At 30.9% G+C, this 17543-nt stretch overlaps 1 protein-coding gene across 3 annotated transcripts in view; it reads left to right on the top strand.

Annotated features, from left to right (window-relative positions):
- Nucleotides 1-17543, top strand: part of LOC143226175 (villin-1-like) — an 85877-nt gene that overhangs the window by 48662 nt on the left and 19672 nt on the right. For all 3 annotated transcript variants that reach the window (XM_076456770.1, XM_076456771.1, XM_076456769.1), the window contains exons 12-19: nucleotides 143-241; nucleotides 1053-1206; nucleotides 10458-10558; nucleotides 11079-11216; nucleotides 12520-12606; nucleotides 13033-13104; nucleotides 15900-16094; nucleotides 16953-17008. In XM_076456770.1, coding sequence (XP_076312885.1) covers nucleotides 143-241; nucleotides 1053-1206; nucleotides 10458-10558; nucleotides 11079-11216; nucleotides 12520-12606; nucleotides 13033-13104; nucleotides 15900-16094; nucleotides 16953-17008 — 902 coding nt within the window. The remainder of the gene's footprint in view (nucleotides 1-142; nucleotides 242-1052; nucleotides 1207-10457; nucleotides 10559-11078; nucleotides 11217-12519; nucleotides 12607-13032; nucleotides 13105-15899; nucleotides 16095-16952; nucleotides 17009-17543) is intronic.

Here is a 17543-nt window from a genome sequence, read left to right as displayed (position 1 = left end):
AAAAATAAGTGAATACATTTTGACTAATGCATTTTGTCAAATAACTTGCATTTTATTAAGCAGTTAAAATAGAAGTGTTATGATAATTGATGTGTATTACAGATATTAAATACTTATTTACAAATATTTTTTTCATAATTAGGATTCCTTCATAGTTGACAATGGAGAAGCTGGAATCTGGGTGTGGGTTGGTAGGAAAGCTAGTCCAGAAGAAAGAAAAAAAGCACTTGAATTTGCACAGGTAAATCATTAGAAAAAAGGTAAAACTTTTATACAGTCATTTTCTACATGTACAAGTAGTGAGAAAGGCTACTTTTCAATTTAACTAAATGATATACATATGTTTGCATTGCTCTAAAAATACTAAACTTTTGTGATCACATGCACAAAAGTTTCAGTTGTGTGCCTATTGTATTTCATCCTTTTATGTCTACAAAGTTCTTTCTTTGTTTTCTTAATTAGATATTTTTGTTACGTAACAATTAATTATTGACCTTAATTATTTCATTAAGGTCAATGCTGGACATATTCAATTGTTTTTAGGCTCTGATTCTTATTTTTTTATTTTTACAACACATCACACAAAATTTTTCCACTTAATCATTTTCAACTTCAGTTAGATGTGTGTATCTTGACCTTTGAATATTTACAGATCAGTAGTGAGCTTAGTAACTGAGTGCCTTGAAACAAAAGCCATGACTTGTTCCAAATGATATGTGATTGTATAGAGTATCAACTAGTAAAATATTGAACATGAGTAGGAAAAAGTTTCATTTATTATAGGAGAAGGAAGACTCATTTGATTGTTGTGCAGACAGTTTGTTTATACTGTCAGAAATATAACTCACTATTAAGGTAAATGAAGTCTTTTATATCATTCAATGACTAACAAGAGCTTTCCTGGCACTTGCAATTCTGTTTTAAATTCTTCTATGGAAATAAAAATTTTTCTACTATGGTTGTTAACTTATGCATTTAAGTAAAGAGAATATTGTAAAAAAAAGTTATTGAAACTTATAGGCTATTGATTTGTTTTTACTCTTTTTTTCAAGGGCTTCATTGTCAAAAATAACTACCCTAATTACACTCAAATAACAAGAGTAATAGATGGTGGAGAAACTACTGAATTTAAATCTTTATTTAAGTTTTGGCGAGATGTAAACCAAACTACAGGTCTTGGAAAAACCCATAATGTGGGAAAAATTGGTGAGTGTTGTATGTCAGGTGATAATGGTTATAATGAACAAAATGTGCTTATACAATACCAACAGTAGGGCTGAAAAGTAGTTTGAAAATTTCAGAGAAATTTTTGAACATTTATAATTTTATGATATTATAAACTTTAAAAAAAATTCTTCTTCCATTAGTTAGTAATAAAATGTTATCAGTTTAAGATAAAAAAGAACAGCACCCTGCCAGTCAACAGATGTCAGGGTTTTAAATGGCCGTTTGAATGACAATAAATAGGTCTACTCACATTTTCTTGGTATAACATAAAATAATGGCCAAAGCTCTTTTGAGGTTGAAGAAGTGATGATTGAAATTTCATCTGTATCTGAGGGTGAAACAGAACCAAACAATGTGTAAATAAATGTAAGCTCACAGTGACTGAGAAAAAAAGAGGGAACAAGCTAGAGATAAAAAGAAATATTATAATAAGCAGAAAATATCATAATAATAAAAAAGATATCAACCCAAACTCTGACAGCATTATTAAGTGTTTGTGATGGTCTTTTCTGGGTACACTTCTAGTACATATAGTGAAATGGGGCCCACGTTTAGAATATTCACTTTTAGGTTATTTGTTTTGTTTTATTTTATATTCTTACTAGTCACTGCAAAAACCACACCTCATGTTTTACTGACCAGTACTTGTAACATACCAGTACCATGTCTATTTATGACAAACATCAAGTAGGGTTTTATTTCTAGGTAATTTATATATTTTTGTGTTAAAAAGCTAAATTGAATTGATTGTTTAAAATTGAAGAGGATTTAGCCCCCCAGTGGCACAGCTGTAAGTGTACAGACTTGCAAAGCTGGAAACCAGGTTTTGATACCTGTGGTAGGCAGAGCACAGATAGGCAATTGTGTAGCTTTATGCTTAACTATAAAGCAATGAATAAAAAGGATAGATAAGTTCAGATCATTTGCAACTAATGTTATGATTTAAAGCATAGCATATTACTGACTAGTACATACTAGTAATCTATAGTCTTTTATGCTTGATATATCCAGTATCTTTTAAATAATTTTATTATCATGGACAATATGTCAAGCAAAAGTCAGTTGTGATTTTCTTCTAAAATTGAAATAATAAAAGTTTTCAAATAATTTGAAACCAGTGTTTAAAATTGTTTAGAGCGTGTTTCTACTTTCTTCTTAGACAACCGAGTTACCCTGATCCAAGATCACTCATCTGTTCCATGTTACAAAATGAAAATTCCCAGTGTTCTTACAAAATTACCAAAATTGCCATTGGAAATTTACTGCTGTCAAAATTTCCAAAAATTTTGCATTCTTAACTAGCATCATGATTTTTATATAAATAGATGTTGTTTTTAGATATCTAGTTTAAATGCTGTTAATATTACAGTAACAATTTATTAAGTTTTTTCATTAATGTAATATAGGTTTATAATTAATGTGAAATAATTTCACCATAATAATTGCTATCATTTTTCAACTAGAAACAGTAATATTAGTATAAAGTAATAGCAGCTATGATTAAGTAGGAAACATGTTTTTCTACTTTATGCATAATAATTCTTATCTTTAGTTCATTAGTATCAAAACCAATAGTTTAAGTATATATTGAAATAGCTGTTGTTATTGGTGCATTAATATAAGTATTTTGAATTGTACAATAATAACTACTATAAAGCAAAAGTGAAAATGGTGTCAACTACCTTTCAAAGATAGCAGAACTTTAGATGAGGATTTTAGTAAAGAAAGCCAAGGTAATGACATTTAAGAAGTCTTCAAGTAAGAATAAAACCTTGTTGCTTTAAATAAGATGTTTTTGAAGATGTTTGAAGTGGGTTGTTATTGTTAGGCAGTACTGGAACCTCATTTGCTCATGAGGTGGTCCCCCTCTAATTGATGAGGTGGTTCTGGTTTGAGGCAGTTGTATATCTGTCTCTCTGTGTTGATTAGTGGTAACCATAAGTTCATAACTGTCCAAGTTGATTGTGTTATTATAAAACATTTTACCATGGTCAAATTTTGTGTTTTTTATTAGTCTTGTATTGCCTTTGTGTTCTTTTATTTTTATATCAAAATTTCATAGTGTCTCCTCAGTGTAGGCTTCTTTGCATAAATAAGGTATATTAGAAGTGCCATTTTGTATCTGTTTGTAATATTTGTTTGTTTTAATATGGATCTGATTGTCCTGTAGTATTTCCAGTGGATATCTGTGTTTTACATTTTGTTTATACATTTCATTGTGTTTTGTTTGTATTATGTAAATAAGGAAGATAAATAACTGTAGTAGTAGCTCTGTTTTTATTGTTGGTGTTAGAATTTGGTTTTGTTGCTAGTTCCATTTTCTACAAAACTGTTAAGAATAGTCGTGCTGTGTAAAGCAGTGTATAATGTATGGGCACTAGTCTCTAATGAAACTTTTGTTGTAGACGTTTTTAACTTTACTACTTGGGATTTTTGAAGGTAGGTGGTGTGACTGGATGTTTTGGTATCTGTATGAGCTAGTATTGTGTAGTTGTGGGGTTGGGTTGTCATCTTATGACTAGAAAGTCTATGAATGGAAATGTAAAATACAAAAACATTCTGTGAACAAACAAATGACTTTATCTTGGAAATAGATAGGCTGTACAGACATTGCACTTTTCTGGTAACTTTAGTGCTCATAGTTGATAGAGAATCGTCATTAACAGCTTTTGTTTGGCGATGTGGAAGGGCTTTGTGTGATGGAAACTTTAGAAGACAGGTTTTTCACTTCAAACCAGTTTTCTTGAAATTAAATACAAACTCTTTTTCTAACACATCCAAGATTAGGAAACTATTTGAAGAAGCCAGCAAATGTCTTTTTCAGCAACACATAAACAAAAACAGGTACAAAAAATAGTAATTAATCAATGCTACCAAATCTTAGTTTGCTTAATTGTAAGACATGCTCTGTGCATTAGACCTCTAAAATGCTGTTGTTTAACCCTCTTCATAGAAACCCTTTCAGTAAAACCCTGCTAGTTGTTTAATGCAATTAACACATATTTTCATGTATGTCTAATCATGAATACACTGCTAAATTTATTGAGGAAAGAATGATTTGCATTATTAGTGTTATCTCACTTTGGAATAAAGACTTTATCATTAGAGTGGTATTATATTTAGCATTAATGTTACAATAATTGACTTATATCAGTAGGGTAATAATGCTAACATTATTAATTTTATAGTTATGGGCTGTTGTCACTGTACCTCTTAACAGCTAACAGTAATAACTTTATGTTATGGATATTATTATTAATATTAAAAGTTTTTGTTTAATAGTTTTATGAAAAATTAATTGATATCACATGTATTTTTTATACAGCACAGAAAGTATTTAAAACAAAATAATTTAAATTGCTAATATAGTGAAAGATTTTTCTAAAACTTTCTTAAATGAATTGTATCAACCACATCTAAAGGTAACCTATTCCAATGGCCAACCACTCTCTCTAAAACTAGGACTGTTTTAGGTGAAAATTACTCATACCCTGCCAAAATTTATATTTGTGTTCCCTAGCCTTATCATTATTTTCATTAAAAACAAAGAATAGATGATGCATCAACACTACCAGTTCCCTTAATAATCATAAACATTGCAATCAGATCCCCTCCAACTCTTCTCTTTAAAAAAGAAAACAAGTTCAGAGATCTGTATTCTTAAGACAGCTAGAATGAGTATTAAAACTTTAATTAAAATAAAGTACAGAATAATGTTTTGATCTTCTTAGGTCATATTCAGATAAACTTTATTTTAATTAAAGTTTTTATACCCATACCAGCCTGCTTGAGAATATATTTTTACTTCAAATGGGTTTCTTCATCATAAAGTTCAGAAATCTTAACCTATCCTTATATGACAAACTTTTGATCTTAGGTACATCCTACAAGCCTTCCACTGAATGCTTTAAATATGGAACAGTACTTACTCCCATATAATTCTACCAGATTATCACTTCTCCTTTGGTAGTGCTTGTGTTCAGATATTTCAAATTTTGCTTTTGTGTGCTTTGTCATGGTAACTTTAACTGCTATATTTCTAAGTGGTTTTTAATCATTTTTGTATCATACTGCCTTTATTTTCAAGTTACTTTCCAGTCTTTTTTTTTTTTTCACGTGTATTTTTTCTATCAGACAATTTGTTTGATTTATCAATTTTTACTATGAATTCAAGGTTAATGTAGCCAATTTGGGTCTCACACCAACTACAAGTATTTCTTCACTGGCTGTAGGTGGGGGCAACCTGTCAATAGATTTATCTGCAATTATTCTCTGAGAGATTGATCATTGTATGGGCCAACCACTTACTTCCTTAAGTTGCTGCACTTCCTCACAAACAGTCTGAAAAAAAAAACTTTGTTGTGATGAAGATTTTGATAGTTTTTTTCCTCCATCAGATTTTGCTGTGTCTTTCTATGCTTCACCTGTTGAATCAGCTAGTCCTAATATGGCATTTTTAGATATGATTTCTCTGCTATATGATGCTTTATCCCTTTCCCCGATTTCCTAATATCCTTGTTTTCCTTTGTTGTATGATAGTTCTTTTTTTCCCTATTTAATTTCCCACCTTCCCCAGATATTAGGGTTTATGCTGAGCATTTTTTTCTCAATGGGCTGAACATGCCACAGGCTACTCATCAGGTTACTTTGGCATACCACAAAGCAGACCATCCACTTTTAGACTCTTAGTTGTTGGGGTCTATTTTTCCAGTATGAGGGGGAATTTTCTGATTTTCCATTGGTTTTTACAGATATGCAGTTTTCACAGCTTCATCTTACCCTTACTTCCCTTCTATGGTATTTATCTACCACATGTCTCCTTTCAGAGGTTTTGAGGGTTTTTCTAGGGATACCCTCTCCTCTACTACTTCCACATTGTCTTGTTTGTCATCCTTGATTCTTGCCTTACCCATGTAATTTCTCTGTCGTTGGGATCTCGTGGGTTGAGGTGTGGCCTTGCAGTAGGTTTGTTTGGCACCCACTTATCTTAAGAAATTAAATCTAGCTCTTTTTCATAGGCAGTATGTTTTCAACCATATCCCAAGCACTTTGGAATCATCTGTGAAGAGCTATTTTAAACACTTTACCCTTTTTTCTTTGGTAGCTAGTTTGTTTCAGTTGGAATCAAGACAAACACCTATTCCTGTTTCCAATCTCAGTTCTCCTCATTCTTTACCTGTTCCTTCTTTTAGTAGTCCTGTATCTTGTTGTTTTCTTTGATTGGCAGGATGGCAAGAGTACTAGTGACTAGTCAGTGGATTTAGGTCCAGAGGGAGGGCAGTTGTGTGACTTTATTCCCCTTTGGTGATATTTCATCACAGGTCATTGGTTTATTCACATTCTCTCAGAAAATTTTGTCCTACAAATTCTATCCCTTTTTGTCACAGATAACATTTTCCTTCCCTCTTCCTCAAGATCCCATTAAAAGCCAGCATCAGTTGGAAGCTATTATTTGTAGTCCCCAAAATAAATGAATACTGGTGGCCTGTCACAGACTGGTCCAACCTCAATCAATTTATAAATGTTCCTTGTGTTATTATGGAATTGTTTCTCACCCTCAGATTTATGGATGACCAAGATGGATCTTGTGAATGCTTACTCACATATACCAATAAACTTCTTGCAAGTCGTCTTTCCTATCCAAACAGAATCTGTCTGACAGAGTTTTCTCTTGATTCTATGGTTTTCTGATGGCTCTTCCTTTAGTGGGGAACTCCTGACATCAGTGCATTTGTCACATTTCTCAACCTGAACCTCCCTCTATTTTGGTCTTTGGCACCTCATCTTTTTTCTCTGGCTGTTGATACTTTCAATCAGGATTGGCACAACAAATACCTTTATGCTCATCTTCCCATTTAACTCGTTCACCAGGTGATTTTGATAATATATACTACTCTGTGTCAGGTCCTTCTGGTTCTTCTTACTGACCAGCTCAGCCATGGTTTCCTTGACATATTCAGCTCCAGCTTACTCCTCTACTACCTTTTTATCTGTGTGTCTCTCCTTTTTTGGGCAATCTCAGTGTTTCATTCCATTCTTCCTGTTGTCTGTATTCATGCTTACTTCTTATCTGGCTCTTGACAAGGAGACTGGGATTGTCCTGATGTGTAGCTTTGTTTTTGGATCATTACATTCACCCTTCCTACAAAAAAAGTATTTGGTATAAATGGATTGCTTTCTGCTTTTGATCACTGGGCCATGTATTTTCTGCTGATCAGCCCATTGTTCCTTGTATTTTTTAATATATTATTTGGCTTGTTTATTGGGGATATTCTGTCTCTTCGACTTCTGGTCATTGAGTGGCTTTATTCCACAACAGTTGTTGTTGCCATATCATTTTGACTTCTCCTATGCTCCCCAATTGGTCTGCTCCTTCTGCATTCATTGTCTTCCATGGCATACCTTGTATTGAATAAGTCAATATGGTCTGACTTTGTAAATAAGGTTTTATGGTCATCCATTGAATTTTCTCATGTGTTGACATTCCTTCAGGACTCTCTACCATTTGTTATCCCTCCTTTCTTTTAATGGAGTTTGGGAGTCCTTATCATTTTCCAGTTCCAAGCCACTGGGGTGATGAATTGTGGAGGTATCTTCCTGAATGGCTTAATTGCATAAAATATCAATACAGAAATGTCATGCAGTTCAGAGTTAGGCAGTGGTGTTCTGCTGGTGTAGATGACGTGATATCCTTCACTGTAATGCATGTGTAAACCAAAGGAATGAGATGTGAAATTGCAGTTCATCCCTTGATTGGAATCCTACCTCCATATGACATTGGTTCTTACCAGGGGATTTGTATTTAGAGTAGAAATAATCAACATAAATCGTCACACATGTATTATGTATAACTATCTTTTCCTCTCATTTATACTTCATCTGTGTTGTGGGTCATGGTGGAGGTACTTTGGATTATTCTGGGTTTTCCCTTCTGCTTTTGTTCAATGTATCTTATTCCAAGGGCATTATTATATCTGGGTTGGTTCCAGCTAATTTCAATGTTTAGGTAGTTGATTTCTCTGTGATAGACATCTTTACAATTATGGATGTTGGGTTCCTGGGTCAATATATAATTTTATATTCTTAATATGTGCTCTGTTCCAGAGTCAGGGGGATTGAGATCCCCTATGGTCTCTTGAACTTGTGGTGAAAACAGTATGATCCTCATCTTACCCAACATGGATGTCGGTTCCCAGCAGAGCAGGTTTTGGATGGAGTTGATTTGCTGAGTTATGGTCCTTTGTGCCCCAGCCACTTTACACCTGGGTGCATTTCCATTGTTTTTTTTCCCCACACAAATTGGATATGCTTCTCTGTGTTTTATGCCTATATATATGACAGTTTCCACAGGTAAGTGAAGAGTGTACCTGGTTCAGAAGTAGTGCAGTCTCCCACATCGATCAGATCTTCAAACATGACTCTCTTATCTCAAAGTGTGCTCTTTGGATAATTTTGAAGGATGCTTCATTTCTTCCCTCACACTTGTCCCTCTACTTGTGCAATGTGGGATTCTAGCTAATTGAATTTATAATTTTCCGATACAGAAAATGTATTTACAATAAATATTTACCTTCTGTCACATTTCCCACTCATCCTCCTGACTGTAAACCTTTGTTTCCATTTTCTGTATATTGCTAAAAACTGGGTTGTAACACCCATGATGAGCAGAGCATATATAGTCCTTTGCACTTAGTAACAAACAACAACAAGCTATTTTCTGCCAAAACTTGAAGTGATAATCTGGTAGAAACGAATAGAAAGAGTCACATGCATATTGAGAGTGTATGGCATTCTCATTGGTGGAGGCTTGTGACATTTGTAAAAATAATTATTTTGCATATAGAGGGCAGCACTGAACAAGAATAGTTAGTTATATGAAAGGAGGTAAGTACCTATTGAAAATACATTTTCAGTATAGGAAAATTATAACTTTCATCAATTCAATACCCTTCATAAGCTAAGGAGCCCAACACTGAACAAAGTACACAAAATGTAGCCTAACCAATGGCCTATATTATGACTTTATAACCTATTTGTATTCAGTACTTCTGTAGATATGAACTAAAAAAAATCCTATTTGCCTTACCACTTGCAGTAACAACTTAAGAGACTTGTGAACCAGTATATCAAGACATTTTTCTGGTAAAGTTAGACCCATCAAAATTATTCTTGTAATTCAAATTGTGTTTACCCATGTGCATTCCTTTGTATTCATTATAATAAAACAACTATTTGCCATTTCTTTGCCAACTTCACCTAATAATTAAAATTGTTTTGTAAAGCAGCTGTATTCCTCTTGCAGTCAGCAACACTCAATATTTTTGTGTTCATAGCAAACTTAAATAATACATTGACTATTCCTTTATCTTGTTATTTATGTAAATCAAAAAGACACTTGAACACTGAGCTCTGAGGCACTCCACTTCTGACATAAATCTGGTTTGAATGAACTGCATTGATAAAAGTTTTGTGCTTTCTTTTGTACAGCCAGTTTTTCATCCAATGAGCTGACATATCTCCTTATCTTCCATACTTACAAAGAACATTTTTAAACAAGCTTTTTATATGACACTTTGTCAAATCTTTTTTGAAAATCCAGATACACTAAGTTTACTCCCTAAAGCTACATTAAGAGTAACCTCTTCAAAGAATGTTGCATGTTAGTAAAGCAATATTTTTCCTTAGTTTAACTGTCCAACAAAGTTTTAACTTTCCTTAAATGATTTTGCAAGCCAGAGTAAAATAAGAACAATTCATACACCCTCTTACTAGATTCATGTTTCTTTATATTCAACACAACAATATGTTTTATGTTTCAGTTTTACATTATGAGATAAGGTGTTTTAATTTAAGAAATGGAACAAAAGATCCTTAATGAATCATTAAAAAGAAAATGCAAGGAAATAAAATAACATGAGAAATGTAGAGACGTTATTGCATGTAACTCTTGTTTAGATTAACATGTGAACTCTCCAATTTTGGTTTGATACCTCTGTTTTAGGGTGTTTCACAACCTTTCTTGATAATTCCCATGTGTTTTGAGAATTATTGTACAACATTTAATGACTTTAATACTTTTTTTTAGTCAGTCATATTTGATTTTAAATTTCACAAGGTTTCTTATAATGAGAATCAAGTATTAAATATTTTTATAGTTTTGCAAGTGTATTATGTATTCAAAACCTTTGAGTTTATAGGTATATTTAGTGATATATAAAATTTATTCTCAGCTAAAACAGTCCAGACAAAATTTGATGCCTCAACACTTCATGAAAACACTCATTTAGCAGCCAAGGAGCAGATGGTGGATGATGGTACTGGAGATAAGAAGGTCAGTTTACATTATTTTAGTTAATATTAAATATTAGTTTATATTTATTTACCTCCTACTGAAGGCTTATAATACTAAAAATCAGGATTTGACATCCATAACAGATAAAGCAAAGATAATTTATGTAGTTGTGTGCTCAACAAAAAAAAAAGACAAAAAATTATGTTTATTCAGTAAAGTATATATATTTTTGTAATATGCATTTGTTTAAAATCCACTACTTAAAAACGTTTAATAAGTCCTGAATGGAAAATTATATGTATCTGAAAATTTCAGATTAAATAGAATATTTATATTTTACATAGCCATAAAACTCACAATTCAAATTTTAAAGGATGAAATTATATATTAAATAAGTAATTTTGACCTAGAAAATTGCAATTAATTTACAAAAAAAATATGAAATTAAAAAGTTTGTTTTATAATTTTATATCTGTTATAACTAAGATTATGTTAGAGTAACCTAATAAATTTCTGTTATAAATTTATGTTATATTGTTGATTGCTATTTGTTTTGTAGGTTTATCGTGTGGAGAATTTTGATTTGTATGCAATAGAAGAAAAGGATTATGGGAAATTTTACAGTGGAGATTGCTATGTTGTAGTTTATAGATATAATGAAGGAAGTCGAGAGAGGTGTTTAATCTATTATTGGTTGGTAAGTGTATGATTGAAAACAAAAAGTATTTTCCTTATTACAATTTTCTAGCTATTACAATACATATATCTTTATATTAGGATATGATAATTAAGTTGTAAGTATTGTTTTATATATTTGACCAATATTTAAGTCTGTTTTTTAAAAACTTAATAGAATAGTTTTTTCAGGTAAATAAAAGAAGAATGTAAACTAAAATTAAGTATAAAACTTAAAAACTAATCAAATGAAAGGAACTTTGGTAAAATATTAATCTATGAGTAAGGGTTAACATTTTAATGTCAAAACTTGAATCATCTAGAAGTTAAGGCTTGAAACATTTGTTAGTTAAATCCTCGATTATCTAGAGATCAAGTCTTCAAACTTTTACAGAATACAACTTGAATTATTTAAAGATTATTGAAATTGTTTGAGATAAGAGTGCACAAGCAAGATAAGCATCTCTTGCAGCCTTTCCACCCCACAAACATTCAACCTATTAAAACACTGAAGCTCTGTTTGCTGATTATCCAAATGTCTATGGTCTCATGCTTGCTAAGACCAGCATTATTGGTCTAATTTTCAAAACTTTAAGTAAATGGTTGAATTGTCTACATGTTAAGGTCTGAAGCACACAATAGTTAAGACTTTGGTCTGTTAAGCTCAATGATTGCTTCCAACTTCTAAATGTCTCATTTTGAATCCTCTGAAGTTGAAAATAAAAATTTGGAAGCCACAATACTTTAAGATGACAGGCCTAGAATAGTAGATAATATGTCATTCTGTGAATGGAAATTGTTTTGTGTTTCAAACATGATATCACTTAATATTCTCAATATTTTCTGTTGTGGACACATTCTAAAAGTGTGATGGTCAACCTTGTTACTCTGTTCAAACAGCTGGACAAAGTTTCTTCCCAACTGATCAGTAGTTAGACATTAAAGATGCTCTATATGTATCCTAGGGGTCTTGTGTTAGAAATTTAGTCCATGTATGTATGAGGTGCTGTTCAGGGTGAAAATTCCAACAAACTACTTTAAACAGCTAAAACTTAAGGCTTCAACCATATAAAGCTCAAATAATAGATTTTGTCCAAAATAACAGTGCATATATTGCTAGTTGACCATTATTTTTGAGCTACAGAAAAGCATGACACTCATGTGGTGCCAAATAATTACCAGGAGTGAGAGTGGCTTTCATATTTCTTTTACACATTCTGTAAAACATTTAAAGGATAGAAGAAAGTAATTTATATGTCATTTAATACTATACTTTATATTCTATTAAATGCACATAATTTGCTTAGTATTTAGTTATCCTCTAGGGTTTGAAATCTTCCAGTGATGAAAGAGGAACAGCAGCTCTGAAAACTGTGGAGCTAGATGACCAGATGAATGGTGAAGCAGTTCAGGTATGTATATGTATTATTCCTGTATTATCTTTCATACACTGTCGTCCTTACTATTCCTGATCTCTTTCTTTATACATCTAATTACAAGTTTACTAAATTTTCAAAACAAAATAAAAAAACAAATGTTCTTAGATCTGCTAATGGCTTTATTAGAACTGAAATCTAAAGGTCTGTTCCTTTTGTAAGGCAATATTTAAATTTATTTCACTACTCTGCTTTTAACTGAGTTTATATGTAATCAAGCTTAAATGAAAATCTTTTTACTTTCAACTTGTTATAGTCTATTATTTTTAATTTTAGCACTTATTTTAGGTTTCAATGTTATCATACAAAATTGGAGTTACAATATATGTAACATTTTTTTTTTACATGTTAATGGATTTTTAATGTAAGCACCATTTGAATGTTGTTTTAACACTTCATTAGATCAGGACAGTTCAGGGAAAAGAACCTCCTCAATTTATGGCCATGTTTGGTGGGAAAATGATAATACTAGAGGTATGTTAATCTCATCATGTTCTTTTTATGTATGTATCCTGACACTAAAGTAACTGAATAGAAATGACAATGTAATTATTTGAGAGTTTTCAAGCCAGTTTGAGGATTGTTTACCACACATACATCTTCTAATAAACTTAGAGTTTTTTTTTACTAGAAAATTAAAAGGTTTTTGACAGTCAAAAAAATTTGAGAGGTTTTATAGAAACTTGAAAACTAGAAACTAAGGATATGTTGAAATGGAATATTTAACAGGCAAAAAATGCTGATAGTATTAAAATGGTTATTAACTTAAGTTTATATCAGACATCTAAAAGAAAGCATTGTTTATTTGTACTATGTTTCGGGTAAAAATATTATAAGAAATGTTTAAGTTACATATACAAACAAAATGGAAAAAATAGGACTGATGAGTAAAATGAACATGATATGCATATGTAAAAAAGGGCTAGCTATTTCAAGCAAAAACACTGAACATTACTACTGTTATGTTAATGTCACTAAAGACAATAATTAAGTGAAATAAAGAAAACTATAAAACTTGGAAGAAAAAATAAATTTATGGTAAAGAAAAAGACCCAATTAACATTCTTCTTAATATGTCACAAATATTCTACTCAACCTAAGTTATTTTTTGAGAATATAATTATCACCTTGTTTGTTTATTGAATTTCCCACAAAGCTACATGACAGCTATCTTCACTAGCTGTCCCTAATTTAGCAGTGTAAGGCTGGAAGGAAGGCAGCTAGTCATCATCACCCACCGCCAACTCTTGGGTTACTCTTTTACCAACGAACAGTGGGATTGACTATCATATTATAATGTCCCCATGGCTGAAAGGGGAAGCATGTTTGGTGCGACTGGCATTCAAACCCATAACCCTTGAATTACGAGTCGAACACCTTAACCCACCTGGCAATGCTGGGCCATTATCACCTTTAATCAATTTACTTAGATTATACAATTTTATACCAAAAAAATTATTAATACAAGATTAGGCTCACATTTATTTGCTCTATTGCTATAATGTTGAGCATATAGTAAATAGATATATTCATTAACTGTTAAGATGTTAAACACAAAGAAGACATCAAAATGGAACAACAGTACTAACCATGATTTCTGCTAATTAAAATACCTGCTTTAAAAAATGATGATAAAAGGTAAGAAGCATCTTACTTAGTTTCTCAATAACATGTTTTAGTAAAAATATTAATATTGTTGTAATTTCTACTTTTATAAAATTAATTTCGAGTTATGTTGAGAATACAAAAATTAATTTAAATTAATTTGTTCAGTTTGTGCAAGTATATATGTTAGGCTGAGCAATTGTTTTCACAGTTGATGTATGCGTTGAATAGTAATCAGCAGTTTTGATTGACTCTTCTTTATGTTAAAAGCTCAATTGTTTCTTATTTATTCTGTCAAATTTGATGGAGAAAAGAGGATATCTAATAATAAATAAGTAAATAATATATAAAAATTTAGTATTTGGTTGCTAGTGACCATTTGCTTCCCTGTGATTAGTGATTGACAAGAAAAGGGACATTAACACCATACCTAGATTGTACACTTACATGTATGTTGTGACAGGACTTTATCATTGGAGTAGGGGCTAGCCTGTGCTTTGGCAGATGCTAAAAATTCTTGTGTTATAAAACCATAACTGCTTAGTAAACAAATTTTCTTGGTACCTTTTATATCAAATTGTTTTTAGTAAGTGTTGTATGTATAGACTTCTCAATCTTTCATATATTTTGTTTATTAAATATTTTATAGAGGAAATACAACAAAACTGGTAGTCATGGATTTCATTTGTATGTAGCCAGTTTGAGCATTTAAAAACAACAACAATATTTCATGGATATTTTCCAAAATAAAATATTTAATAAACAAAATATATAAAAGATTGCATAACATAGTTACGTACATATCAGTATGGACAATATAACTCTAGTATTCTGAATGCTGCTACTTCTGTCTTAATGATAGGCATCAATCACTTTATGCAGCAACATTTTAAAACATTCAGTATCTTTATAAATAAACTTTTGTTCATTAGTTGTATTGCTTTTGTAACTTCTATTTTTGTTCAGTTACACCTGCTTTCTCTGTATTCTTTTGCAGATGGGTAATTGTTTCAAACTCAGGTATTTAACTTTGCAGTTTGCTTTAAATGCTTATCAAGTTTGTTTGTTTGTTGTTAAGTAGAGAGGTCCTCTATAGGCCATGTGTTAAACTTTTGCTATTTGAGACACCAAATGATAATGTAAAATATTATCATGGTGATTAGAATCATAAAATCTTTAGATAGAAGGGTCTACATAAAGTATTTTTCAAACTTAAATAAAATATATCCATCTGGTCTGACGTTGCTGCACTGTACCCAAAATTTTAACCTTATTATTAATTATATTCCTCTTCATTTGTTAAAAATAGATATATTTATCATCAATTATGTTGGTTACTGTGTATATTAGTAATATTTTTGTCATTAAATTCATTATTATGTGGAGAGGATAAGTTTTTGCAGTAGAAAATTAAATACAATTTTACAAAATGAAGGCTGTCATAAAAGAACTTCTACAAGAAAAAGCAACTAAAAAAATAAAATAGATGTGTAATTAAAGATGGAAATATTTTAGTTTTCAGTGGCATTATTATTGATATGAGACAGTGTTAAATAGAAATTTTATATCGTTTTGAAATGTAGTATAAACAATATGTACACAAATATACAGCTGTGATAATAATTGATTATTTGTTTAATTAATTGAGGCTTTTCCCACTCAAGGGAGGCCACTCAAGTGGATTTAGAAACACTGAAGATAACGAGACACCTGCAGATGAAAACTGTTTGTTGCATGTTCGAGGAACTTCAGAGTACAACACCAAGGCTGTCCAAGTCGAGAAACGAGCTGCTTCTCTAAACTCTGGAGATGTTTTTGTTCTTCTGACTGATAAATGTGCCTATATTTGGGCTGGAAAAGTATCAAAATAATTTCTCATATCAGTAATAGAAATAATGAAAATATTAAGAAATATTTAGTTTTTTTTGTAGTGATCTTGGCATATAAAAGACATTTTAGTACTAAAATAAACTACCTTGTAACAACAATTTTTTTAAAACTATACACTATGTATTGCTTCATATTTTCTAAAAGAGTGTTCCATTAAGACTAAAATTGTAATTAAAGTTACAGTTCTTTTTGTGGCATGCTTTTAAAGAAGCTGTAAGGTGGAAAATTGCATACTCAAAGAAAAAAAACAAATCTAGTGTTATAAGGTTGTTTATTACTAGTATTAGCAAACTCTTGTATGTGACATTGAATCAGACTCATACCTGTCTTATTTATTGTTTAGTTTACTTATTGTTTTGTTTGAGAGTTATCAATTATTATTTTATCAATATTTTTTGTTATGGAAAGTTTTCTTTTGTAGAGCAGAGTGATATGCATAATATGTCTTGGCATATAATAAAATGTCTGTTTGACTACTTAGTTTAGTCCCCTGGTGGAGAAGTGGTAAGTTTACAGACTTAAAGTGCCAAAATCCAGGGTCCAACTTCTTGAAGTGAACACAGCAAATAGTCCATTGTGGCTTTGCTTTAAAGTCAAACACAAACTATTTAGTGTTTTTTTTTTCATTATATCATAAAGAAATATGTAAGAGGATTCTGTGTATAATTGCATTACAATCCCTGTTTACTTTTTTACATTAAATTAATATTGGGGTAGCATTTTATTTGTTTACACTATTATAATGATAGAAATATATTTTGTATCATTTAATAGGTTTGTTGTGACATTAAAATGCTCTAAGCGAGTAACTCTTTGTGTTTCAACAGGGTAGTACAGGAGATGAAAGAGAAATGGCCAAAAAGATTGCATCACAATCTGGAAAGTATGTTTTTTTTGTAGATGTGTAATTTCTTAAAATTTATGATGTTCTTAGTATCTATAAAAATGAATATATCTTTAAAAAGGATACATTTAAACTGATTTACCATTACTTCATTTATAAATAGACTATAGTTTGAAAGTTTGTTGTATATCACTAAATTCTGACACAAAAATGAATTTAAGTCCTAGATTTTGGTCATTTTAGATTATAATATAATACATATAGCCCTTACATAAATAAATATGTATTTATAACTATTAATTTGTGGAAGATTTCAGTTTCATTTTTTACCACTATCATTATATACCATTTCTAAACTATAAAAGACTTCTCAAATGAATTTATATTTCAGGTTCTTCATAAGCACTTTTTGCTTAATAATGTCTTAGAGCATAAACATTGTATGTATTGTATTATTAACACCCAAATTATGTGATTAAGAAATCCCACATATATAATGGCTGAAAATAAAATGATTTTAGATTTTTATTATAATATACAGGTCATGTAAAATGTGTTGTGAAGTATTAACAAA

The sequence above is a fragment of the Tachypleus tridentatus genome, chromosome 9 (assembly GCF_004210375.1).
Source record: "Tachypleus tridentatus isolate NWPU-2018 chromosome 9, ASM421037v1, whole genome shotgun sequence".
Classification (NCBI taxonomy): domain Eukaryota; kingdom Metazoa; phylum Arthropoda; class Merostomata; order Xiphosura; family Limulidae; genus Tachypleus; species Tachypleus tridentatus.
The sequence above is the reverse complement of the archived record's forward strand: the minus strand, read 5'-3'. Positions and strand labels throughout refer to the sequence as shown.